This window comes from Scatophagus argus, chromosome 19 (assembly GCF_020382885.2).
Source record: "Scatophagus argus isolate fScaArg1 chromosome 19, fScaArg1.pri, whole genome shotgun sequence".
Classification (NCBI taxonomy): domain Eukaryota; kingdom Metazoa; phylum Chordata; class Actinopteri; family Scatophagidae; genus Scatophagus; species Scatophagus argus.
The window spans coordinates 9470398-9497531 of record NC_058511.1 but is presented as its reverse complement, the minus strand read 5'-3'; the positions used below and the strand labels follow the sequence as shown (position 1 = coordinate 9497531).

General features: G+C 43.6%; 3 protein-coding genes across 13 annotated transcripts in view; 1 reads left to right on the top strand and 2 right to left on the bottom strand.

The window, feature by feature from the left end:
* Positions 1 to 10235, top strand: part of nhsl1b (NHS-like 1b) — a 98069-nt gene extending 87834 nt beyond the window's left edge. For 4 of the 9 annotated variants that reach the window (XM_046372514.1, XM_046372517.1, XM_046372521.1 and 1 more), the window contains 4 exons: positions 77 to 3406; positions 4535 to 4667; positions 6719 to 6757; positions 7639 to 10235. In XM_046372514.1, coding sequence (XP_046228470.1) covers positions 77 to 3406; positions 4535 to 4667; positions 6719 to 6757; positions 7639 to 8314 — 4178 coding nt within the window. In that variant the 3' untranslated portion in view covers positions 8315 to 10235. The remainder of the gene's footprint in view (positions 1 to 76; positions 3407 to 4534; positions 4668 to 6718; positions 6758 to 7638) is intronic. The other 5 variants (XM_046372515.1, XM_046372520.1, XM_046372516.1 and 2 more) reach the window with 3 other exon arrangements.
* A 1701-nt stretch (positions 10236 to 11936) lies between these two features.
* hebp2 (heme binding protein 2) lies at positions 11937 to 15989 on the bottom strand. Its single transcript, XM_046372513.1, has 5 exons — positions 15833 to 15989; positions 15465 to 15568; positions 14373 to 14508; positions 13526 to 13706; positions 11937 to 13383 (listed from the first exon to the last, which is right to left on the bottom strand). The coding sequence occupies exons 1-5, from the start codon at positions 15882 to 15884 to the stop codon at positions 13191 to 13193; spliced, it is 666 nt and encodes a 221-aa protein (XP_046228469.1). The 5' UTR covers positions 15885 to 15989; the 3' UTR covers positions 11937 to 13190.
* A 651-nt stretch (positions 15990 to 16640) lies between these two features.
* Positions 16641 to 26406, bottom strand: cmtr1 (cap methyltransferase 1). Of its 3 annotated transcripts, none has more exons than XM_046372510.1 (24): positions 26207 to 26406; positions 25049 to 25147; positions 24668 to 24810; positions 23817 to 23975; positions 23508 to 23600; positions 23307 to 23378; positions 22843 to 22937; positions 22393 to 22465; positions 22085 to 22283; positions 21878 to 21996; positions 21577 to 21673; positions 21258 to 21390; positions 20701 to 20880; positions 20561 to 20617; positions 20402 to 20459; positions 20214 to 20282; positions 19907 to 20038; positions 19375 to 19500; positions 18996 to 19087; positions 18846 to 18914; positions 18440 to 18487; positions 18199 to 18311; positions 17947 to 18055; positions 16641 to 17831 (listed from the first exon to the last, which is right to left on the bottom strand). In XM_046372510.1, exons 2-24 carry the CDS (start codon positions 25140 to 25142, stop codon positions 17696 to 17698), a joined length of 2466 nt encoding a protein of 821 aa, XP_046228466.1. In that variant the 5' UTR covers positions 25143 to 25147; positions 26207 to 26406; the 3' UTR covers positions 16641 to 17695. The 3 variants fall into 3 exon arrangements, with proteins under 3 accessions (XP_046228466.1, XP_046228467.1, XP_046228468.1); XM_046372511.1 differs by lacking the exon at positions 26207 to 26406 and adding an exon at positions 25844 to 26110; XM_046372512.1 differs by lacking the exon at positions 26207 to 26406 and adding an exon at positions 25947 to 26106.
* Between the last annotated feature and the right edge of the window lie 728 nt (positions 26407 to 27134).

Here is a 27134-nt window from a genome sequence, read left to right as displayed (position 1 = left end):
AATGGAGCAGGAACATAAAACTGGAAAAATTTTGAACAACCATGTGTTTATCTTATTTTCTGTCTTTCTTTGACAGCAGCAAAAGGACACGGCGGAGAGCTCAGGCCGCATTCCATGTTCATCCCGGGACAGTACTCCACTTTGGGCAGAACTGGGAGCGTCAACTCAACGCTCCGACGTTCACAGACCAGAGATTCCAGCTGCCAGACAGAGGAAGTGAAGGTTGTACCTCCATCCATGAGAAGAATTCGGGCTCAGAGAGGACAGGGAATCGCTGCTCAAATGGCTGGCATTTCTGCTTCTTCCTCAACAGGAAGTATATCCATCTCAAGTAGTGACAGCTCTGGGATCTTGATGCTGCCACAACGCTTTAACGGAGATCCTTCCCGCTTTCACAGTCTGCCTCGACAAGGTGCTAGGGTGTCCCTCAGTGCTGACCCCATCTATAGCAGCACCCCCATCAAGTCAGAGGAGCAAACTACACCTCAGAGGCAGATTGGGAAGCTTCAGGCTGATGATACAGTGGTGCACATAAGAAATGCCCCAAGGATAGGCACATTGCCCAGGCCCAAGTCTCAGGAGTTGAGGGGGACACAGGCCAGTGATTGGGGTGGTGGTCCAGCATGTGTGGTTTCCCCACATGCTGCCTATTCAACCTCATTCATCCCTAATGCCACCCTATCTAGTACTTCTGAGGTCATTACCCTCAACACCTCCGGTCAGCTGTCCCACTCCCCAGCCTCAGCTTACCCGACAGCTCGGCCGCTCGGTCTGGCTGCCTCTACCAACACTGACTCCTTGATTTCCAGTCCAGGAGCCTTTACCCACAGCTCCACCTGTCCAGCCTTGGTCACTTCTACTCCTACTCATACACCACAGGATGGTGGTTTGGTAGTCCCAGCACCCCCTAGCGAGTCAGGACACTCAGACAGCAGTGTACACAGCCACAGCACCTTGGCCCCCACACCACCATCCTGTCTGCCAGAGGAGCAGTGGATCTACGACACGCCAGAAAATGTGGTGGTTCCACACCGCACTCTGACCTCCAGCTGCTCCACTCCTATCAATCACCTGTATAGCAGCCTGGACTTGTCCTCCAGGACCACGACAGACTCAAGCTCCCTCTATTCCCAAGACAATGATGGATACTACACGTCCATGCATATGGATTCGGGACTGCGCTCTCGCAGCCATGGCAGTGGGCATGGTGCAGCAGCTGGACGGGCCACCCGGCACAGCATGTACGAGTGCCGCGAGATGGCCAATCAGGAAGACTCTGGAAGCTTGTACAGTGACCGCTCTCTGTCCCGCAGCATCTCCCTCCGCAAGGCCAAGAAGCCTCCGCTGCCCCCAGCTCGTACGGACTCTCTTAGACGTAAGCCTGGCGTAAAAAAGCCCCTTGGAGGGGTCAGTGCCATCAGTGGTGAGGCAAATGGAGCCATGCTCAATGAAACTCTAATTGCCAGCTTGCAGCAGAGCCTACAGTTGGGACTTAGAGGTGGGAAAGGAAAAGGGGCCTCACCCTCTTCACCCTCTCACAGCCCAAGCAGTGACTATGATGACCCTTGGGTGCTACGGCCGCGCAGTCAGAGTAGCATTAGTGCAGGTAGCTCTGCAGCCTCACTTGCAGCCAACGCCAACTGCGGCGGTTTGTCTAATGCATACTCACTGTGCCATGTGACGCCTGCTCACAGTGAGACCAGCAGCTTGCGCTCAGACTATGCTGATTCCTGGGGATACTACATGGACTACCCTCATAACCATGGAGATCAGAGGACACAGACCCCTCCAGCCCACGCCACAGATAACATGTCAGCCGGGGCTCACCCACGAGATTTGCAGAATGGTGATGAGATTCACAACAACAGCCAGGCTGCTAGAGCTCCAGATCAGGAGGAAGGGGTGGCAGTAAAGCCCAAAATGTCCACCTCCTCACCAGACAGGGTGCATAGACTGACCTCCCCATCTAGCGGCTACTCCAGCCAGTCAAACACCCCGACAGCTGGAACCCCAGTGCCCTCGTTTGTCAGGTCCATGTCTCCCTCAGGCAGCCGGCCTAAGCCCAAAGTTCCAGAGAGGAAGTCATCTCTCCTGTCCTCTGTGTCCGTGTCCTCTTCTTCCACCTCCCTGTCTTCTAACACCTCTGACTCACTTAAATGCTCCGGCCCTCCTCCCCCACCACCTCCACCCCTGCCCCTCTCTTCCTCCTCAGCTCCCAACACCCCTCTCAGCCCACCTCCACCATTCCCTCCTCCTTTACCACCAAGTTCCAGTGTAGTTACTCCACCGCCAGCTCCCCCATTACCACCCACTCCACAGGGTTCAACTCTGAGCCCACCCCCTGCTTGCTCCACCTCGCCTGAATTCCCTCCTCCTCCATCTCCTGAAATGCTAATCCCACCCAGTTCATCCTTCAATGGTAGCTTCAGTCCTCCCCCTCCACCTCCCCCTCCTGTTCCCTCCATGGGGCCCCCTCCACCGCCTCCCCTGCCTGCTTTTGTCCCACCTTCCTCCTCTCCATCTTTTGTCAAGGCAGTGAAGGATGAACCTAAACCAGCTCTTTCCAACAGCCCTACTAAGTCATCTAAGCCCCTGATCACCCCATTTGCACTGCAGAGTGTTCAGCTCCGCTCTGTTAAACGGCCTGAGAAGGAGATTAATGGCAAGTCAGACCACACCAAAGCTGAAGAAACAGGGGTGGACCTCCTTCAGGGTCTAAAGCCCCAGACATTGGAGCATCCCACTGTGTTACCTTTGTCAAACTGCTCCCCAGAGGAAAATTCACGCAACTCCTCACCTTCACCTGTGTCAAAGCTCTTAGAAGAGTTGTCTTTAGACTGCAGTATCACAGATTATACAGCAGGTAGCACTGTCATAAATGGGAAAGCCGAGGACCAGAGTTACTTTATCTTAAATGGAAAAGAGAATGCTGAATGTCAGGAATCATTGCCCAGTCCCCCACAGAGCTCCCAAAGCTCTCCTGTCAAACAGAAGCCTCCAGCAGTCTCCAAGAAACCCAAGATCTCTTGTTTCCCACCATATATCCCCCAGTCAATCCGTGAACAGGTTCCATCTCATGAGGATATAACCAGCCAGTCACAAACAGAAGACCAAGTCGATGCTCTGCAAAGACAAATAAAGGAAGAGGAGAAAGAGAGTAAAAGTGAGCAACAGCAGGAAGAGGAAACTTCAGAAAGCTCCGAGCCTCTTGCAGAGAGCAGTGACACATCCTCAGTAAGCAAGGACGAGTCCCATACCTCTGCTTCAACCAGCCAGGAGACAAGTCTTGACCATGCACTGTGCACCAATGGAGAGGCTCATGAAGAGGAAGAGGAAGAGGAAGAGGAGGAAGGAGATGCAACAAGTAGCACGACTGGATCCATTAGCTCCAAGGAGGATGACACTGGTGAGTCCGACTGAAATTAGGTTTCAGTTTTAATTTATCATTACCCCCCCCCCCCCCCCCCCCCCACACACACACACCAAATTGAGGCTATAAATGTGCAAAATATGCAAATAGACAAAACTAGTTTTAGAATGTGTCTATCAAACACTTCATTTACTTGTTGTTAAGGCTGTTGCCACAAACCTATGTGGTTATTAGTGATGCTGCTGCCTGCTAATAGTGTGTCCAGCTCCTCAGGGAGCTGTAAAATTAATTTTGTCCACCGTAGCAAAGGATCCAAACTTGAAACCACAAGCTTTTAAAGGTTTGAAAACTGTGAAAATAGTGCAGGAGGGACAGCTTATCTTTGAGACAGCACTGCTGCAGTCTCTTGAATTCATCCTCTCTCACTTTTCCACTCATCCTTTTCTGTTTCATATGCAGAGATCTCTTGCGGTTGCTGTCCCTTCGGTTTTCCCGCATTGCTATTTTTCTCTGCCCCACCACCACACACCTCAGCCTCCACTGTCCACTCGACTCCTCTCCACTGTCCATCCCTACTTCCAAATATCTCTTGTCTTGTCCTTTTTTCTTCCTTCTCCTCTCTTTACTGTTAATTTCTCATCCTCAGTCAGCCCCTCTGACTCACTCTCTCTCTCTCTGTCCTGCTTCCTTCTTCTCTTTCCTAGGTAAGGGAGGGGGCAAGTGTCCCAGGGGAGATGCTTTTTGTGGTTGGAGGGAGGGGGAGGGGCTGCATCGTATCAGAGGGGAGTGGAACAGATCTGGTAAGGGGATGAAGGGGAGGATGGGGGGAGCGTAAAGTGAGACTGCCTCCAGCGGCTCAGGCAGTCGAAGCGAAGACGTGAGCGCGGAGGTTGAGAGGAGGAGGAGAAAAGAGGCTAAACTGGAGGAGAAGAAAAGAGAGGAGAGGAAATGTAGAGACAAAAAGAGAATGTAAGGAGACGGTCCGGCACCTTCTCCGTACCACTTCAGATTTTACAGGCAGCCAGGTTAATGCGACAGGATGGTGGATTCATGAGTGTGTGTGTGTGCATGTGCATGTGTATGTGTGTGTTGTACTGAGTGACCTGATGTATGTGTGTTTACTTTCTTGTAACCATTTGTATGTAACTTAAATCTCTGTCTCAGGTGAGGTGTTCGACTCCAGTACGGCTGAATCATCTCCAGCCCCATCAGCCAACGGGGTCTCTGAGGAGAACATGGTGACCCCGACTCCATCGCGGGCTCGAACCACTGAGGATCTGTTTGCCGCCATTCACAGGTACCATGATGCATTTCTCTCTTTTACTTATCAGTCCTTCATATACTATCACTCCAACTTCTTTGCCTCTCACCTGCTTCAATTCCTGATGTAAAATCTAGATCCACTCAGTTAGTTTATTTTTCCTCATGTACTCTGTCATGTCATTTTCTGTTTGTTTTTCTCTCCATCTTCCCCCCTCTCTTTGTCAGCAGCTCATTCCCTCGTTCTCATCCCCTCAAAAACCACATCCAAGCTCCTTCACCGCCCCCCCCCCCCCCTTCCTTCACCCCATAATTCCTCTTTTTCCATCTCCACCCCCCTCATCATCCTGCCCTCCATCTCTCAGCCATAACTTCACCCAGCACTGTCCCATCTGCAAGTGTACGCATCTGTCAAATAGCTGGCCTGTGGAGTCTCCCAGCCCAGGAGAGAGTAGCCTGCTCAGTGAGGGGACTGATTCAAGAAGTGAAATGAGTCAGTGGCCGAATGTTTATCGAGGCGTCTGTCTTTTAGTGCACTCGCATTAGCGTTGCTCATTCTGAGACGGACAAAAAAAGGCAGCTGCTTCATCCATTATTTAAATACTCGACACCCTCCGGTCCTAATCTGGGTTAGGGGCCACCGGAGAGATTCTCCTCTCTCTCACTCTGCGGTCTCTTGACATATATTGCATACGTGCTCCCGCGCTTCAAAGGCAGCACACACATAAATTTCTCATGCAGCCCGCCAGTTTGTGTTCACGGTCACGTGCAGTGGCAGTCGGAGTTCTCTTGAGCATCACAGGATTTCATTTCACGGGATTTTATTTCTGCTGGCGGCAGATTGTCGATGTATTTATGGTGCACAGGTCACGTGTGCTACTGGTTATTTATTGTGCCGTTTAATTAGACGTGGAGATTGTGTAAAGCATGTGTGTGGAAACCTTGCAGTGGAACTGTTTACCACTTGCTTTACTGCTCTCCTCCTCCGTTGCACCACCTGCTATAGAACATAAGAATCATTTTACAGATTTCTGATAAGTGGGAGGTGATGATCGAAATTAAAGGAATGAACAAATGCGAAAGAAAAAGAATTAGATATCCTAAAACAGGCCTCTTAAAATCATATCTGTCATTAAATTACATTTGAGAAATTTTGACTTGGATATTTTGTTTTAAAATAGCAGGATGGACATTAAATTCAATAGCATGCATATGTTGTACACTGGAGTGCAATCCTTTCAATTCAAATACTTTGGTCTTTTGGTAGCGACTTTCTTGACCCAGTGCTGTTTACCCAACTCCTGACTCCTTATTTACCTCTGACACATTTCCTCTCCCCTTCTCACCTGTCCAGTCGCGTTGTTTTTCGCTGTTGTCGTTTCACTTCTCTCATTTCCCATCTTATCCCTCTTTGCCTCTGGGAAAACAGAGAATGATGAAAAACTCTGACTGAAATGCCTTCACATCTGCAGCAGAAAATACAACTTGTGTGGTGACACATCCTCCAGGCCAATTCTAATACAGCCGAGGGAAAGAAATCGATCACATAGTCTGAGATGGGTCTTAAATTGCAGCCTTGTTTACCGCTATATCGCAGCCTTTCCACTCTAGCTGTATGTTTGTGAGTCTAACAAATGGCGAGTTGAGTGTGGAGCCACCGTGGTTGACTGAATTCAGGTGTGTGAGTGCAGGCACGTCTGAATGTGTGTGAGTAAAGTCTTATGTAATGCTGAGGGGCTAATGTGGTGAGAGAGCTCACAGGGGACAAAGATGGAGGTTGAATTTAGGGCAGAAGCATATTTTGCTGTCTGTCAGACTGAGATTCTCTCACAGACAATGTCTGTCGTCTAAATCTCGTTCTCGTTTGACCTTCACGAGTACATTCTCTACAGGTTATTTGTCCGAAGAATTTCTTTCTGTAGATTTAATCTGAGGATTAAGGATTTCATCTCACTGCGTCCTCCGCTGCTCTCTTCACTTTAAGCATCGAATCGCTCTCCCTCTCTCTCTCTTATCACAGAAAATGTATTTTTCATGCCTTTAATCTTCTCTGTCTCCCCTCTCCTCCTCTCTACCTCCCTTATGTAGGGGGGGCGTGCAGTGGGCGGGCGCATCCTTTCTAGAGAGGTGCGAAGTGGCAAGTAGCCTTGTCCCTCTAATTAGCAAGCCATGTTTCTGCCATCGCGGTGCTGCTACCTTTGGATTTGCACCAGTAATCCCACAGTGCAGCCCGCTTGGACTACAGATTAATAAAGCTGTTTCCCTGCTAGCCCTAATCCCCTGTATTCTGCCAGTTGCAGCTTTATTGCTATGCTTTGGTTTAGGAGTTATTGACAGTGTAGACGACTACTCTGATGCTTCCTGCGGAGTGGAGGCTGAATTGTCCTTGTGTGATTAAAACTGCTTTGGGCACTTTTCCCATTTTGTGTTTTTGATTAATTTCATTGTGCTACGTCTCGGCTTTCCTGCAGAGTTGCAGCATTTGCAGCTTCTCTCGTCCAAATTCTTTTCTCTTCTTCTCTTTTCCCTCCGTTTCATTTTTTGAGCATCCACGCCACTCAGTGCTTATTCCTTTAAACTTGTGCTGCGATGCATGATTGCTGGGGGCAGTGCTGACATATGGCAAATTTGGGACAAAGATTTGAGGCGTGTAGGTCAAGTATTTCAAGTCCAGTCATTTTTTTGTTTGTTTTTTTTCTTCTTCTTTGTCTTTCTTCAACACAAACATTCACACAGATGAGTTGAGCGAATATCAAGGACCGTTTGTCTTTGGTTATATGACGTCCCATATGCTGCAGCCTAATTTTATTTTGAGTAGCTGGATTTGATGTCATTGTTTCCTGACAAAACTGCCCCCAACTCCTGAATTTCTTCTTTTCTTCTTCTGTCAGTCTAACACTTAATTTCCCTTATTTTACTTTATACAAACCCATTAAATCCTGCTTGAACTCGCCCTGCAATATTTCAACAAACATGTAATTGAACTAGTTATCCACATCTCCCCTTAGGTCAAAACGTAAGGTCCTGGGTCGCAAGGAGTCCGAGGAGGACAAATCCCGGACCGGGAGCTACTCGCAGTCCCCACCCGTCACGCCCACAGCCATGTCTCCAGGCTCCGTGTCTTCCTTGCCTCGCCAGACAGGCTCCATCCAGCGCAACCTCCGCAAGTCGAGCACCAGCAGCGACACCTTCAAGGCCCTGCTGCTGAAGAAGGGCAGCCGCTCCGAGACCAGCTTCAGGATGTCGGCCGCCGAGATGCTTCGCTCCACTGACCCCCGCTTTCAGAGAACACGCTCCGAGTCAGAGTTGGACCCCCCTGTTGCTTCACCGTCCTCACCGACGGCGCCGCACAGCCCCATAACTTCCCCCGGGCGAAGTAAGAGGGCAACTGATGAGTGGAACCGCTACGAGGTCTTTTCTCTGTCCTCGCCGTCTTCATCGTCCTTTTCAGCAAGTGGGTTAAAGTATGGGCGCTCACGCACGCCGCCCTCTGCTGCCAGCAGCAAGTACAACGCACGCAGCCGGATCCTCAGTAGTCCAATGACAGTAATATGTGAGCGTGATGGGGAGCTGGCTGAGGGCGAGTGCGGAGACACTGCAGAAAGTCTTTCTGGACCAGCAGTCCAGATTCTCCCTACACTCAAAGACTCCAATGGCACTTTATCTGAAGAGAGCAGAAGTTAAAGAGCATGGAAGGCCCCTGAGAGACAGGGAGCTGAACTAACCCATCTTAACCAGGGGGGGGCAGGAGGAGGAGCCAACAGAGGCCCCTCTAGAGACACCTCCCTGAGCCCCCCTCCGCCCTCGGCGTTGTGTCTGAGGGAGTGGACATGTCAGGTCCTGATGTGACGTCAGAGGTCACCCCATCATGGATCAAGCTGAACTCATTCTGAAGTGGAGAACTGGTTCTGCCGCAGCTTTTCAAGACTCCCATGATTCACACTCTTTCCTTTGTTTGGTGACTCACCCTTTGTGTTAAAAGAATAGTCTTTCTTTTACGCCTGGTGTTCTTAGTTTGTTTTCTGTTTGTTTGTTTTTTCATACTCGTCCTTAACAAGCAGGAACCCTGTAGTTTCTTTGAATGACAAAGTTAAGATGGCAAACTAAAGTGAATTGAAGGAATTGGAAACGTCACGAGTTGTTTGCTTAACTTTGCTGCCGTGTTGCTACATAGCTTAGGCAGTAGGAAAGAGTGGAAGTTAAAGGCGTGCTGGACGCTCAGCTTGTGAGTCTCCTCAGCCTCTGCGTCTCTCCTGTTGGCTCTGGAAAGTGTTCAAGAGCACCTTGGTTTGCTAGTGTTGGCTTTAAACAGCTCATAATATTGTGGACAGAAGTCAAGGTACAACAGACAGCTCCACTGGTACAAATTCAGCAACAGTTATCGACACGTTTTGCTTTGTAATCTTAGATCAGTGGTTTAGTTTGCAGAGCTGGTATGTTCATTGGTCCAAAGGAAGTGCAGAGGGCTCAGTGCTGCCACCCAGTGATGGACAGGAAGTGAACAAGAGTTGTTGTCTACAAAGGTTCAACCAAAACTGCTAATTTTCCTCTATTAAAGAAAGGCTCATAAATCCTCTATTAATGAATTTTAGTTTGAAGATTACGCACTGTGCATAGGTGATTTTCTTTGTGAATTTAAAAAATATGTTTTAAAGACTGTTTTAATAAACAAGTGATGTCATGACTCGTGCTTGGGAGATAAGTATAGATCTATAAATGTGTAAAGCCAGAAATTAAAGTAGAAGAAAAACTCATTTCACCGGGGTCTTTTAGTGGTTATGTCGGTTACCAAAGAGGTGAAAAAATTCATCTGGATGTGAACACAATCGGAGTGCGACCGCCTGTCTGACACCCGTGCTTTTGGTTCAGCTGTTGCTCAGTTTGCTGAGACTTACTAGAACCTTTTAGGGCTTAAATGAGTTGTTGACCTGAGTTTATCCTTTTGCAGTTATATATGGTTCTGTATATAAATACATAGAGAAAGGAGTTTTAAGTAACATTTTGACTTATTTTCAAAGACTTTGTACATTTTTAGAGCCCTGTGTTTGCTGGAAGGGAGTGGTTTCCTTTTTTTGGTAGATTATTTATTTTCTCATAGCAGGGCTGCAGAACGCTGTCACACTAAACCAGCGAGGTGATGGAGGGAAGTGGTTCGTCCAGAGGCCACATTTACTGTGCTGATCCCACCAGGCCATTTCTTTCTTTTAAAGGTGCTTCAAAGTTAGAAAAATGCAATAATACCAATATTTATGCCTAAGCCTTCTGCTGCCCTTAATCTCGAGTCATGCAAAGCCGACGCTGGTGCTCACAGCTGAGTAAATGTGGCCTCTTCAGAGTCATAAACTGAGGTGACAGGCGTGAGACTTCATAACCCTCCGACAGCCATAACGCCCTGTGGCTTAATCACCTGTGACCAAAGTGTGTCTCCCAGCTCCCGCCCAGCCATGATTGAGCACTTGGGGCCTGGGCTTGTCTCATGACTGGATGACTGGAAATGTCTCAATCGCAGAGAGCTCGTTAAAGACGAAAGGGCAGAATGGAGCTGAAGGCAGGCTGCTAACAGTCTTGTGTATGTCTGTGTAATAAAAACAAGGTGATATTTAAAGAGCGGGACTCTGTCGTTTTTTTCTGTGGGGGTGTGTGTGTGATTCACAGCCATCTGCAAGCCCAGCATCCCAAAATCAGTGCCTCATTAGCACCGTCGCCATGGCACCCACACTCGTCCGTCATCTGGAAAGCTCCAGAGGCCATCGTTCAGCCCTCCTCCCCCTCCCACCCCGGCGGGGTCATCAGTTATGTCCCCTTCTGGACATCCTATTAGGGCACACACTGAATCAGAGGTTCAGCCTGTAATAGACTGATTTCAGAGCGACGCTGAAGCGTGCTGACCGTCTGACTTACGGTTCATGGCCCACATCTCGGGACTGAATACCGCATCCTCTCATCATTCCCCGCAGGTCCTCGCTGCCTTTTCAATGCGTCGGCGCGTTCGTTCGCAAGGACTCGGAAACACTGACCGCCTCTCAGTATTTACAATGAAGTCCTTCCACCTTCTATTCAGCAGTCACCTGCCCTCTGATGCTGTGGCCATCTGGCTGTCACACAGAAATCAATGCAACGTCTTCCCAGCCATAATCACACTATTGACTCCTCCTGTTGTGCCCGCAGAGCACAGGATTACAGTAGTTATGACTTGACTGAGCTCAAGGAGTCTTAATGGATGACTCGGCCTGATCAACAGGTACTGTTCTGATTATTCAGTCCCAAAAAGTGAAGTGCAATGGATTATTACATGCATGGAAGCTCACATTATGGTTGTGAAAATAGAAAAAAGCTTTGCTAAGAACATTTTCTGCATGTTTTTGCCACCTAATAGTTACATCTATATTATTTGTTCCTGAAGCTTTTCATATCCGTTCTCTTTCGTGAAAACAGCGTCAGCTAGTGCCAGGTCTCTCTCTGAACATCCCACCTGCAGAGATCTGACACTGATAGTAACACTGTTTTAAGGAAAGGACGTGTTTGGTTACATCCGTTTTGTGAAAGTTAACGTCTTCACGAGACAAAGCAGTTGTAAATTGGATTGCATTTAGGGAAGCTCCCACCATCCAAGACATGAGAGTCAGTGAGGCTGCATGCTGCTATTTCAAGATTCCATAAAGCTCCTCAAATGTTAGGATGTGCTTCTTTCCTTTGTCATACGATAGTTAATGAAATAGTTGATGAAATTTAACACGCACCTACTGACACCTTTGCAATAAGAGATCAGCTGTGTCCTGACTCGAGGAGGTGAATAACATTAAAATGCGTGGATTAAAACAGCGAGCCTTGTTACACGTTTCCTATCTTCAGCAGTGTTTCACCCCACTGAGCACAGCCAGCCAATGAGATCGATCAACAACAGACGAAGATGGACTGTGTGTGTGTGGCGGGTACCAAAAAAACAAGAAGAAAAGCTGTGATTTCTGCTGAGTGTCTGAACACGATAGGGGGAACAATTCTGCCACAAATAAAAAGCATGACTCAGCAGACGGGCTGACAATGTGAGAGTGAGAGGAGAAGGTGAGGGAGAATACGGGGCGGCGTGAACTGTGGCGAGGAATTCATCTGACTGATAAAAAGGTCACGACCATCGGAGTGCAAAGGACAGTCTGAAGCGTATCCTCTACAGATCAGATAAGGAATTTTCTGTGGTCGATTGTCATTTGAAATCTACAGTAAAAGAACGACCCGTCGCAAAACAGGGATGACAAAAATATAATCACACAGTCAAGACGGAGGTAATAAATGACCAGAGTCATCAATCTTTTGATGCCGGGTTATATTTATTATTGATGAGATAATTATTTTTAGATTATTAAACATTTGGAGGTAAGTAATATCTCCCATCATTCATATGCAGTGCAGTGTCATTACTTCCTTATCAAGTGCCACGTAATATCCCTTTTTGCTGCATTAAAAAAAACGGATCCTCGTCATGAGCTACGCATACAATTAATATTATTTAATGTGTAAAAAGAGATGATCTTAAAGAGATGATTTTAAAAGGCTCACAGTTTATGTTGACTCTACACACACTAAGCACACTAAGCAACAAAATGTTGGTAGATCTAACGCTCACACAGAAGGCAACATAAGTAATAAGTGTGTTATTACTTCATCAGGGGGATGCAGGTATGACAGTATGACAGGTCTGAGATCAGACAGGCTGAGATTTTTACTGCAGGCAGGCAGAGTCACCTTCGCAGTACGACTGCTGACTGACTGACAAGAGAAAATAAAACATCTGCTGTCAGACTTGTCAGGTCACCTACAAAGTTACAGGACGGGGTTCAAATTTTCCCATTTGCACATTGCTCACTGGAAACGTTCCTCCTGACCATAAAGAGGGACCTTTGTCCCAGATTTTAGCCGGAGGAACAGTTACAGGGACAGAAAATACTTTTAACGCACATATTTTAAAGTCATGTAAGTATTGCTTTGAGACAGACTCGAACTCGCCCTTTATTTCCTCATTCTGCACTCAGACTTGTTATATTAAGATTTAGCTAAAAACAAATGTAAAATGATCAAACTATTATTATTTTTTAAAAACTTTTACCACTGAATAAAGGCCGACTGGTGAGGCGCACAAAACAAAAGCAGAAGATTAGTGTATTTTTAACAAATCACTCATTGAAAAATGAAGAGGCACTCATGGTTTTTATCACTACACCAAATGAGAGGAGGTTTCCTGACTACTTGGCGCCCTCTGCTGGTGACAATGTGCCCCTGCATCCACTTTTTCCTCTGGCTTTGTTAATAACGACCTCTTACAGCTCTTGCAATCATTTGTTTGGTCTCTTTATCAAGACTCTCAGCGAGTCTGTAATTCAGTAAATTTCGGTCAAAGGAAATAAAAAATAATAATAATAAAACAGACAAATGTTGGTCATTAGTTGGACTTTTAAAGCTTCCGTTACATCCAGTGATTTCTGGACACGGATAATTGTGCTCTGAAATTTATCAAGTGTTATCAAATGGTCATGTAAACTTTTTTGGGCAGAGTGTTGTGTGACCTTTAATCTTCCGACGCCTGCTCCTTCTTGAGGACCCAGACCTCGTTCCTGCGGTTGGTCAGTTTGAAGGGACTGTCGTACCCGGCTGCGTAGAACGGTTTGTCGACGTATGGGACTCCGTCTCTCTGAAGGCTTTCCAGAAGTTTCAGGAGTTCTTCGCGCTTCATTTTCTCATTTGAGAAACCACCATACGTCCTGGAAGAAGACACAAGAGAAGATTAAGTTGTGCATATGGGGGGCTTAAAGTCTTTTTTTTGTTTTTAGAAATCCCTTATTCTTTTCTGCTCTGGAATTAACGGTTCAGTTTACAGTGAGTCAGCGCCTGGTTGTACTCTACCTGACATAAGCTGTGAACTCCTTCCTCTGCTCCACAAACACCTCCGGGTCGCTTGGCTCTGGCGGATTGTCCTGATGCTCCTCTGGGATGTAGAAGGATATGGTGAACTGAGATTCGCAGGCAGGGCCGGCTCCAGGGTCCACGCGGCAGGACACAGGGGCCGTCATCTCCACTTTCACCTCTGCGGAACAGGGAAATATTTATTTTAGAAGAAAGGAAATCACCTGAAAGGCATTAAATAAAATTGAAAAAAAAAACAACAACAACAATGTCGTAAGAAACATAAAAATGTTGTCAGTGATTGGTTTGATATGTAACCAGCTTTTGTAAGACCCACAGATATTACACTGCTGGTACATCAAAACTTAAGTACATAATGATACCTGAACAGAGGGTGGACGTGCATGGAAAAGAGCAATACGTGGTCAATGTAGAGGATTAAACAAAAGGTTTACAGATCACAGCCTCCTCACACTGCACACCTCAGTAGTCAACAGCACAAACAATATCTGTCCTCATGCATAAAGCTGGTGGAAACTGCTGAGTGAGACAAAGGCAGCGATGTTGTTACAAACTGCTGAGCAAGAACTACGACTACTTTTACACTGACTCTGCTTGTTTTCACACCGATTCATTCCGCAGCATTTGACCATTATTAACTTGACTGATTGTGTTTAATCAAGCTTCATTCTGTTTACACTTCAATACCGACAAAGTCTCGGCAAAATAAAGAATATTACAAGCTTCACAAAAGAAAATAAAGTTGCACCAGACTGTGCAGGTTTTCATTTTGCCTACCACCACGCCATCCATGCTGTTTCCCAGGAATAAATTTGATGAAACTCACTGTTGTGATTGTTGCCTTGAATGTAGCTGAAAAGCCTGCGAAAACCAGAATTCATGGCTGCATCCCACTGCATCCCACTCAAAGTGGTGCTCACCCACTTTGTTTCATGGTAGGTGCGGATCTCGTAGTCTTGTCCCTGCAACACATGCATAGATGCACACAAATGCATTAAACAGTACATCAAAATTATGTCTATTATTAGCCCTCTAGCATAACACAAGCAAACCCATTACAGATTTTTGAGTGACGTCGACAGACTTCTTGTTTTCAGTCCAAAACTCAAAAGATACTCAGTTCAAAGTGAAATTAAATGAAACGAAAAGCAGCAAACTCTCAAGGTGGAGAAGTTGGATCCAGCAAATTTTTGACAATTTAACTTGATTGGTTAATTTTTGTTTTTTGTTTTTTTTTGAAAGATCCAAAACTATTTTATTTACTGAAAATTTTAACAATGCCCATCATTAGTGTCCAAGGTGACGTCCTCCAATATGTCAGTTTGTCTTATCAATAAGTTCAAAACCCAAAAATATTAAATCTCTGGTGAATCTCTGGTGAAACAGAGACAACTAAGAAGGCAAAATCTTTGAAAGTTTGGTGGTGTTTTTTTATTTATTTATTTTTTGTCAACGACACATTTCAGTACAACATAAAGATTTACAATGCAGAATTTGTTGGTTGCTGTTTGTAAACACACCATTTAAAGATGCAGTAAGTTGTAAATCGTGCAGGTGGACGATTGAGTTTCCTGCTACTTTTGCTGACTTAAGAATGAGACACAACCACCAACTATCTTTCTCCATAAACATCGTGAGAAAAATACTAACAAAATGAGAAAATGCAGGCAGCAAACAGAGACTCTACAGATGCAGTCACCATCACACAATTCTAGTGGGTCCAAAGCGATAACTGAGGGGGATAAGTTTTTTGTCTGTTGTTTTGGTTTTTTTTTTATTTTAGGATAATCCTACACAGTATATCTTTACCACACACAACTCGTATCTCTTGTCAAGTGACAAAGTGATAAAAAGAAGAGCCAAGATCAGGCCAAAGGTTTACTGTCATTTTATACAAGGCAATCTGGGAAACATTTACCTTCTTCTCCTCTGCCGTGAATTTGGGATTCTGCAGTCCAGATGAGAACAGAGCTTGTCCGACAGCTTTCAGCATGACTGGTGTGAAGGTGGTCAACACTGCCTCTTTAAAGTCAAATAGCAACGAACTCATTAGTTTTCTGAACACTTTGATATATTGTGTAAGTAGAGTTATGCAATAAAGAACCCCATGCTGGTCTATAGCCTGTCACGTTAGGTCACATAAGACTAGTGAAAACACCTCTGGAAATACATATTTAAATTCATATTATACAGCTGCGTAATCTCATTGATTTATCTTTAGGCTTTCCTTGAAACAAATTTATCATCTTGTAAGCGCTGAAACCGATAAAACAGAAACATATTTACCTGTATTTTCACGCGTTTGGATATGTTTGGCTCGCAGAGCGTTTGTTTTCATAACATCGCTTCCGGTTACATAAACCTGAAATCTGATTGGTTGAGCCAGAGTAATTTCAAAATAAAAGTGCAGATATTAAATGTCAACACCATTAAGTAAATAAAGGTTTGGAAAAGTTCGTGTTGTTAATGTGTGTCTAAGCTTCCCAGGATTCATGGTACAAAGTTTAAATGTAGCCACCAGCACAAACAATATCCAGTTAAGGTAAAAAAAAAAAAAAAAACATAATGAAGAATCATCGGGGTGAGGTAAACTATTACGTTCAAAACCACCCGACATTAAGCATAAAAATGACAGACTGGTTTAAAGCAAAGGTTAGACATATTAGCAAACACGTTTATTCGCTTCCTGGCACAGAGGTGTCTAACACCGCCTGCAACAAATGTCCGCGACCACTGATATAAATAACGTTAAGAAACAGCAGTCGGTTAGCTTAGCTTAGCATAACAACAGCCAAATCCGTCTCACCCACATGCAACAAAATTCAAATGCAATCTCACATGATGCATATCAATAAATAAAGTGTGTTTCATCAAACTAAACTAGCAGACATGTAACCAGACAGCCTGGGGCAGGTAGTATTCCTCTACAGCATCGGACTTTGTGTCTGTGTGTAAAATATAAAGTTCCTTCGCTTGGCCTTTAACACCGTATATGATGGGAACTTGAAGGCATCAGGGATCCCAATCGGTTTATCCAGCCACAGTGATCATCATTCAAACCACTGTTTACATTGAATCTCAACAGGCTACCGAGTCATTTCTCTCCCATTTATTAACTACGTTAGGACTATTTACATCAAAGGGATTGATCGCTAACTTTACAAGAAAAACATAACTTAATTGCAATATTTAAGAAAACGCACAGTCCAGGCGACATGAGGCACAATCACAGAGAGGCGTCGTAGTAAAAACACTTAACAGGACACCATCCAAACGTTAGACCAGGAGACCGTGAATGACATCAATGATATAATATTCACGCGTGTTGTATTTAGGGCGTAGATTATTTAGGCTTCAGCTACAGTTTTGCGTGAGACTAAAAGGAGTCCGTTGGTGTGAGAGACTGGACAAACAGATCCTGGTGTCAATGAAGAGAGCAAGTGTGAAGCAAGGCAAGCCGGACTGTGATAACAGATATGAATGCATAGTTTGACATTTGAAACTGAAAATCAAAGGGCCATCTCTCGTATTAAGTATGTACACACAAACACAAACCCACACAAGCAATGCACGGAGGAGAAACTGCAAGAAGTTCACCCAGAAGGGACATGCAATCCGATGAAGAGACAGCAGCAGCTTCTTGCCTCCACTCTGTTCTACGAGGCTGTTTGCATTCATTACAATTCATGGAGCCGAGGGCAGTGGAAAAGGCAAAAAGACAGAGTGGTTTGTCAAATGTCCGTTGCTTTAACAAAGTCCAAATGTCACAGCTGGATGAAGCAGCAAACAGTTCATCACTTAAACCCCAGAAGTCAAGTTACAACCTGGTAATAGTTTTTCTAAACAACGTGATTTAGAGGAACAAGAGGACCTTGACAATGGTCATTAAAGCAGCTTGTTAAGTGATATTTAATGGGACAATAAAGACAGGCATTAACAAAACTTAACTTTAAAGTTTGTTGACTATAAATGATAGCTTTGATCTATCTTGGCAGATTCATTTATTTGGCCCTATGGTCTTTTACTGTCAAAATAAACACAAATCAGGCATTCTATGATAACCATTTCTAAGGCTCTCTCTCCTCCATCATTTAGTGCATTCTGCATTCAGGTTGTAGTTAGTGAAGCTCTGGGGGTCCTAAGAGTGTTTCAGGGCTGATAATGCTGGTGGACAAAGGACAAAACTTCATTTTTGGACAGTTTCTCAGGGTCCACCCGTGTCTGAGAATCATGGACTATCACCCCGTCCACCCAGGCCCAGAAGAGCCTCTCGGAGTGGCAAACGCTGAAGATGAAGGAACAGAAAGGACACAGTTCTATTAAATATGTGATAATTACCCTTTCTAATATTCCCATGACAGAAAAATGAATTAAACAAAGGTAAAGAAGATGGTACATACTGGAAGGGGGCAGCAGAGTTGGGTGGCATTTCATAGGTGGACTCTTTGGTTATCTTATTAAAGAAGAACTTCATCTTGGAGTTTTTACTGTATGCCATCGTCCACGGCTCTGAGGGATGGAGAGGGAGGAGTCACGTCAGGGGTATTCTGCACTTTCTTTTTTTAAAGAAAGGGTTGTTGAGGCTCTGCCATCGAATAAAATGAAAGTTACAAGAGAATTAAATAAGCTGCAGCACAAACACTCGCACACACCGTTGACAGTCTTAATAATGTAAAGGCCTGTCGGAAGGAAGTGTCGGTCATCTCTGCCCGTGTAGGACAGACGTGGGACTCCTCCTGAGCTCTTTGTCACCTTCATCTCTAGTCTGGATGAGGAAAAGAAGAAAAAAAATGTATAATATCTTAAATATTTAATAAATTATTATATGTAGCTCGACCTGACAGTTCATAGATTATATGTTGACTACTACTTGGACAGTCGTCCTGGTCATACCTGACAAAGATTTTCTCCATTTCCTCCAGCCTGTAAACCTCTTTCACTCTAGGAGAAAAATGTTACTTTTAAGACATGTTTAAGGACCACCTTCCCGCACAAAAAGAAAAGAAAAAACATCACAAAAAAAGGAAAAAAGAAATTAACTGTGAGAGGATTTCACCTTATTCCACACACTGTGCTTTCAGCTCAACATCACTTTGTAAAGTCACACTGACTTGTTGACAATGTGGGATTTGTGTAATCAGAAAATATGACTATGACTAATGACTAAATCTATTGTTAAAAGTCCCATAACATTCCCCATAATGCATGTTTCATTACCTCAGTCTATGCTTGTCATACTGTCCAGCATTTTGCTGCTTTCAGTGAGAATAAATTACAAAAATTCATTTAAATGAACAACCTGATAGGGTTCATGTCTGGTCTGCTGGGTTTGGCCACCGCCTTCACAAACTTCTCAGCCATCTGGATTCTGGATATGTAATAGGTATTTATTAACTACAGAAAAGGAATAAAGGCATTTGAGTCAATGATACAGGGGATGCTGTCCTACCTTTGGTTGAAGTGCTTGTCTCGTACATCAGTGCCATTCAGTATTAGTGCATCCATCACATGAACTGCATTGATTCTACGCTGAGCTTTGCCCTGAGGACCAAATATACTGTTTTATACAAGTAAAACCATAACAATAGGCAGCAAGTGGCTACTGTGTTGAGATATATTTCTAGTAAAATACAACACCTCCTTTTTTGGGGATAAGGGATGACAATGACCACATATTCTGACAAATACAAGGAGGAAACGCTCAACCAAGGAAAACATAATCAAGAGAGAATAACTGTTATTATTAGAGCTCTTAAAGAAATGGAGCAAGCCTAAAGAGGTTAGAATACTGGCTCCTAGCCCTTCATCTTTCCAGTGCTTCCTCTCACCTCGCCCTTCAGCTCTTGGACGATCTCAACACTTAGAAGTGTATCTCTTGGCAGCTCCAGCTTGAAACTCTCCAGTTTCCTCCAGCGCACAGGCATCTTCCCATCCCACGTGTATATCTGAGACTTCTACACAAGAAAAAGGGAAAACAAAGAGAAGAGATAAAAATAAAAAAATAAGGTTCAACAATAGGCTACCGTGTATTAAAAAACAGTAAAAATTCTGGTCACCTCTATTTAAAATATAAAAACATTAGGGAGGTGTAGAGACTGGCCTGTCAGCTCTCTATTTTCATCTTTTCTCCCAGAAAAGGAAACAGTCTTATCTGAATTTGATAATACAGGCCTCGGTGTCCCATTACCATGTGTAATAATGCATAGAAATGAGCTGTTATCTGATATCAAATATGGAAAATCTTGAAAAAGTCAAATTATTCTTACGGGATTGTGAAAGTTATATGAAAAACACATTCCTACAGCACAGCACAAGTTCAGGATCTACATTTTAATGTGTCTTATGTGTCTTAAGACTCACCCCGAGCGCCAGAAGGAAGATCTGCTCTCCACCTCCCACAATGCACCTGTGGTCCAGGATATGACGCAACTTCTCAAGCGTGCTGGAGTCGAGAGATGTGACCTTAGACTGGAAGGACTCTACATCAGAATTCTGCGGTGCAACGAGTGTAAAGACAGACAGAAAGACAGACGTGGAGACAAATTTAATATTTTAAACCACCCAATTTTTATTGTACTTTCATTATTAACAAGTTTAAAAATTGATACAGCACATTTATCTGAACTGTGTTATTCCCAGAGGAATTTTTTTAGTCTCATTAACTGACCTTAACCAGTTCATAGAACTTGGACTTTGGGTCTGAGGAAGCAGGGGCGACTCTGGCTTTATCAGGGACCTAAAATTGGAAACAAAAAGTGTTTGGGGGTGCAATGACATCTAAAATCTGCATTATTTCTGTTAGTTCTGTTTTAGTTCAACTTCAGTTTAGTGCATGGATCAAAGTTCTTCACTCACGCCCCAAAGTTTCAGACACTCCTTCCTAATGTCTGCTTGCTTTGGTTCTGAAAGGGTCCTGGAGAAACAGAGTCACACAGTCAGCCGCATATATGAATACCATCATACATGTCCATACTGCAATAGAGATGAATGCACAGCATAAGAAAGATTACTCACAGGTCAACAACATAGGAGTGGATCTTAGCCAAGGCCTTGATCTGGACTGCACAGAGGCTGCAGTGAGAGTTAATACAATTTTTGTTAGTCACTCAGTTTGATAAAAGATTAAGGCCTTTGTGGACACTGTGTCTCTCTACCTCTCATTGGAGTTGACCATAAACTGGTAGAAATCGGTGTCGTCTTTGATGATGGCCAGGGGAACAACATCTGTGACATCGTTGCCCAAGTGCCTCAGTTGGTTCAGCTTCAGGTTGACTCTGAACATGTACTCCCTGACGGCGTCCGAACCAGGTTTCAGACCACGGCACACTATGTACCTGCAGGTTGCGATGATTGGGAACAGATTTACAAATGTAAGCATGTTCTGCCCAAATTCTCTGTTCTCAGTCTAAATTAAAAAAAATGGATCCATACCACAGAGGCAGTCCCATTTCCTCTAGATGAGGAATCTTGATGTGTTGAAGATAACAAAGTGCAACTGAGCTATTGTTCATTAGTGTTTTGAAGTAGCAAAATTAGCACTGTTCAAGTTCTACAGCTGATTACAGCTTCTGCCCCACGAGCATGAGGAAATGTCAGAGGACATAGAGATTACTTGTGTCGTGCTACCAGACTTGTGGGTACTATTCACTTCAAGTATAATAACCAACTTGCAGAGCATAAACACACAGATCGTCAGAACAGAAAGTCACACCTCTCAGAGTTGGCAGGTCTGCTGGTGACTGGTTTGAAGAGAGAGATCCTGTCGAAGCAGAGGTAGAGGAGGTAAACCAAGCCCACACTGAAGGGAGTGAAGAGGTCAAAGGTCTTACAAACAAAGTGACCACCTAAAGAAAACAAAAAGGACCAACGTAATGTAACCTGTACTCCAAAACAAACACAAACACAGAGGGGAATGAAACACCATGAGTATGATGAAGCGATATCAAGTTTTTATTTTCACACTGTTTTTGAGCACACCACAAGCTGTCCCCTGAGATGACTCGCCTATTCCTGCACACGTACACACATACCTGTCCTGAGTGTAGAGAGGGCTGTGAGGAACTGACAGAGCAGCAGCTGTTTGCTCAGGATCTCCTGGATGTTTTCCTGGCCTTCCACAGAGAAACCCTACCAAAGAGCAGAGTCGTCAAACCAAATGACCAATCACGAGAGCTGATGATGAAACAAAAAGCTGAAAAACTCATTTCAATGACACCAAGAGAAGGAATCTGTAAACTCATCTTCTGTACAACAGGTACATTTTAGATTTTTGCATGCTTTGTAGTAGAGGAGTAGCTACAAATATAGTGTGCAGTTGGGAGATGGTCTCACCCCATCTGCCATGAGGAAGTGCAGCCCTCTCCTTTCAGTACTCTCCAGGACAAAGTTACGAAAGGCGGTTATGTTTTCCGGCCGAGTGATGTCCCCGTCCCCGTCCACCCCTCCCTCACCTGGAACACACAGAGGTCAAGTTTTCACTGAACCACTGATCACCTGAGGCAGTTTCTGTCCTCCCGAACACGATGTACATTTGCGTACCATAATAAGGCTCAAACAGCTCACTCGGCGCTGCATAGAAATCTTCCAGTTTGAAGTCACAGGGTCCTTTAAGTGTCATGCCAAACCCCTTGGCGTGCCAGCGTCTCCTCCACAGTATGTACTCCGAGAAGCCTCCCGGCCCTGCGCATACATCTCCAAAGTACAGAAGCTCGCCATCACGGTCTTTAGTCAAGGGCCTCTACATAATGAGAGAGGTTTGCTTCACCATCTGTTTATGTGGACCTGTGTGTGCTGAGCCTACAAAAATTCAACGCAACACATATCAGATGTCACTTTGATCAACTCACCCCTTGTAAGTCCTTTGGGTTGGTGAACATGTGGTCAAAGCAGTAGTCGAGGTTGGCCATTTTCATAGCTGCTCTAAATACAGAAAGAACGTAAGATAACCTAATTAAAAGGGCACAAACACTCAATCTATCTGAAAAGTAAAAGTGAACTATCAGTCAGCTATTTGTCTAGCATCAACTACAAGGAATGAGGATACATTGCCAATATAAAATTGCATTAAAATAAGAGATTTAAAGCCATATAATGCACAATAATCCGCTATAGTTCTTGATATTTGTCTTTGCATTGTGTGCATTGATATTATATACAAATTACATAAAAATGTGCATTAACACACACAAGTTTTAAATTTGCTATCACTCAAAAGCAGCCATTAAAACAGCCAACTGACTTAAATAACATTATCCACAGTAATCATTTGTCCACCTTGTTCTTAACTAAAGACTGACCTGTTGAGGAAGATGCCTCCTCTGATCATCTCGTATGGGTTAGAGCGTGTCCGTGCTCTCCTCATCTCCTCGCCCTCCAGGTTATCAAACACAGTCTGAATCAAACAGACACGGTGGTTACACAAATCAGGGACAATACAGTATTATGATCAGTTAAATAGAAATTTACTCAGGGAAATGTCCTCTTTCATCACAGCACAGTAAAGGGGTTCTCAAAATCCCAACAAACATAAGAAAACACCTAAATGTTCAACACCTCTTCTCCAACGTCAGAGTTGCAGAAAGTCAACACTCACAGGTAATATTCATATTAAATTGAGTAGAGCTTCACCAGGCTTGTGAGCTGTGTTCTTTTTGCAGAGTTAATGCCTTCTAGCAAAGTGCCACTTTTGTTTCTTTTGATTATTTTATATTTCTGAGCAAAATTTCAAAATTATTCAAATGAAACAGAAGTTCTCACTCACCTTGCACCTCAGCAGAGTGTGCAGGAGGTCCTCAGTACAAAACTCTGTCTCATCTTCGATCTTAAGTTTTCTCTGTAAGTAGTAAGAACAAGACTTAAAAAAATATATACATATGAGGCAAAGGAGTATGTCTGAGTGAACATTGTGTACAGTATATAGTATATATCTAAGTGAGTGTCTGAATTCTTTATCCATATTTACCGGTCCCAAAATCATCCAGTCCCTCAGCTCATCTGAATCTGGGATCTCTGTAGTGCATTCTGGGAACCACTCTACCCTCTCTATGGCACTGGGCTAGACAGACAGACAGACAGAAAAAGAGACAAACAAAGGAGATGTTAAACAACAGATCTTGTCAACAGGTCATCATGATGTATACATAAGAAAATAGCTCTCAGGAGTGAAAAAATTATGGTTCAGTGACAGGCACAATAGGCAACAATGGTCACACAGGAAAAAGCTGGACAAACTGAAGATACCTGATAACAGTTATTATTTATTACCGCCTACCTCTGGTTCATCACGCCAGTCAACATTGAGCTCCCCCTGAAAGCCCTGCAGCGTGAGACCAAGACCCCTTCTCCCACGCTGAGTAGAGGCCTCCACAATCTCTTTGCGTCCCTGGCCAAACTTCCCCAGACCTTCACCCTCACGGAAGCCCATCTTGGCCTAAAGGTGGAAGACGTAAGAGAGAACAGTGGAGTTAGGAAAATTCAGTACAAAACTGTTTTCTTCTGAATAGGCTGCTGTGTGCATGTCTTTCTCACTGCCTTCTCCTCCTCTCTTTTCACTCAGGCTCCTCTTTGCTGGGCCATCAGCCACAGAGGAACTTTTCTCTCTCTCCTGTCTGTCTTTGCTTCACGCAGATGTGGGGAATGGATTGTTACCTCCATGAGGGTCCCTTATTGATTATCACTCACTTACGTGTTACAATCTACATACATCTCTATGTTATCAAAAATTTCACATACTCTAATTCTTATGCTTTGTGTGTCCTGTCTTCTGGGTCACCATGAAGCACAGGAGGTTGTATGGTGCGACAACACCTCAAGCTGCTCAGATCCACTCCTGGATCCACTTTCGTCATATACATTTTATAATCTACGTGCATCAGGAGCTTTGTCTTTATAATCTGCATATTCTGTGAATTTGTTGGTCTGTTCTGAACATGTCTGTCCTAGAGAGGGACCTTTCCTCTGTTGCTTTTCCTGAGGTTTCTTCTACTGTTTTTCCCTGTTAAAAGGGTTCTTTCAGGGAGTTTTTCCTTGATCAAATTGAGGCTGTAAGGACAGATGGTGTTGTATACGGTATAACTTCTACCTGAGGCACTGTGACACTGTGAAACGGTTTGGATACATTACCATGAGTTTCTGTGACACGCTGTTGTACATGGAGAAACTGGAGGTCTGCGTGGTGTCAGTGTCTTGGTCATCAAAGGATGATGTGGAGGCGGATCCTAGTTGGTGATCCTCCTGGTCACTGAGGGAATCATTTTGGCTAGAGTCTAGGGACAAAACGACAGACACACGGGTACAAACCATTCACGCAGAACACGAGACAAGCAATAAACATCAGACTAAACAAACAAACCTTAGCTAAAATCATAATAACGACTTGACCTAAGAATCTGCAACTTGTTAAACCAACAACAAATTTGAAAGTGGTTTTCAATGTTAAATATAGCAATGAAATATTTTTTTACATAAAATGGTGGCAGAAAATTGTGGGAAAAATAAATCTACCATGTCTGGATAACTTTGATTCTTCATATGAGTCATCACGATGCCTCTTTTTAGTCTGCAGTGGTGCAGACGACGCTTCACTTCTTCTCTTCATTGTGACTGAAACAGAAGAGAGATGACAATAAGAGGACAGAAGTGAAAACAACTCTTACAGGTATACCCAACCATAGGTTAACATAATTTTCTATTTACTTTCATGTACATGTCTAAAAAATACTAAAGCCTTTTTTTTTTAAAATGAGATAAAACAGGCATGTATGAGAGGCAGTCACAATCACAAAAGTATTTTGTGACTTGTTGTGCTGAAGCACAATTAGTCAACTAGAAAATGCATGCATATAGTGTTAGTTATTTATAATATAAACTGTTAACTTGACAAATAAATAGTTTCTTCATTTTTACTACTGTGAAATATATATTTTAGTTTCAATTTCAGTTTTAAGACATCGCCTTAGGCTGTTAAAATTTTGATGGCATTTGATATTAGGTTTGACCATTACAAAATAAAATAATAAATAGATCATTTTAAAAATAGCTGAAAGTGAAAATAACAATTAGTTGCAACGGCTATTTGCTAATGGTTAGCAATGCACACGTCTTTGTTCTTTGCCCTTTTCTGTGACCGGAAAAAGAAATCTGTGGAATTTTAGAAATTCCCAAGTATACACAATGCAAAACAAGAGTACGAGTTGGGTGACCGCATGATTTCCTGCCGTGCTATCAGGTGTAGCTTAATAAAGCAAGGCCACCAAAATGGATATCATCAACAAGTCTTCAGTTCGCAGCTTTCATTACATTTTAGAAGAGGCGTAAACTGTGCTTATCCGGCAACACGCATAACGTAAGCGATGTCTTGATACTCCAAGTCGCCAGAAGTTAACGATTATAATGTTACAACCTGAAAATTATTTTCCTGCAAGTTGGATTATTGCCTTTGTGGTTATGTTTTGATTAACAGCAGTCAGCTATCAAGGTCTGGTAAAGTCGCCTGTCATTCTCAAGGATACAGTATTTGCAGGTGACCAAAGCTAAAACAGGCTCGGCTGGTTAGTGTCATTGCGGGTGCTGTCGGTGTTTTCTGTGAAATGAAACTGCGCAGCTGTAGCAGCATTAGCTGTTAGCTAGCTAAATTAGCCAGTTTTGTTTTATTGTTTTTACCAGTTCAGAAGACAAACTTCACTCTTCTGAGGTGAGACTGCAGCGACAAAACGTCAATTCCACATGTGTTTCGAGAATCCGAAGTTAGATTTTTATTAGTATGGAAACTTTTGTTATAAATATGCTATTTTTTGAAGTTTGCATTAGCCCGCGTTTAGAGATTTCAGGGGTCCTTTCTTTTCTGACGACACGCTGTAATGATGCGCGGGGCGAAGCGACTGTCTATACAATTGCCTGTGCGTTTATGATTTTATTATTTTTATTTTATTTTTTGTTATATTAACTGATTTTTTTTCAATGACTCCTGTTTGGACCACTTTATCTTGGATTTTGTTACATACAAAAGTAATGCCAGTATGTTGCTTAAGAAATGACAAAAGAGAAAGCGTATGAAAGAATAATTAGCAGAAGTGACTGTTTGACCACAGTAATTACGTACTTAAACAGTAACAGCGCATGGTCTGCATCTGGCTTCTTTGTCGCAGGTTGGAACCCAAGGTATTTCCCTCGGTGAGTAGCATGTGTGTGTGTATGTTGTATGTATGTTTGTATTTATTTATTTAAGATATGAAAACACAATTAGATCAGAGTAAAACTGGCCTGCATAATTAGCTGGGACTAATTTACATAAAACTTTAATTGCATTGTTTTCTTTGTGTGTAATTAAGTGATTAGATTTCCCTTTAATCAGTTTTGCATGTCTATCACATTGAGCAAATCCGTTCTTGGCATGTGAGTTAAGGGATCCTGAGCTGTCCATCAAAACAATTTCAAGGCTATTTCCAGTGGTACTTTACAACAGTTTCTGAAAATAATATCCTATGCACTCTGGAACATGTGATTGCCACCACCTTTGGGCCAAACTCTGCAGTGAAAATCTTTTTTCTTTTCTTTTTTTTTTTATCTCAGAGGCTAAAAATGAATAATC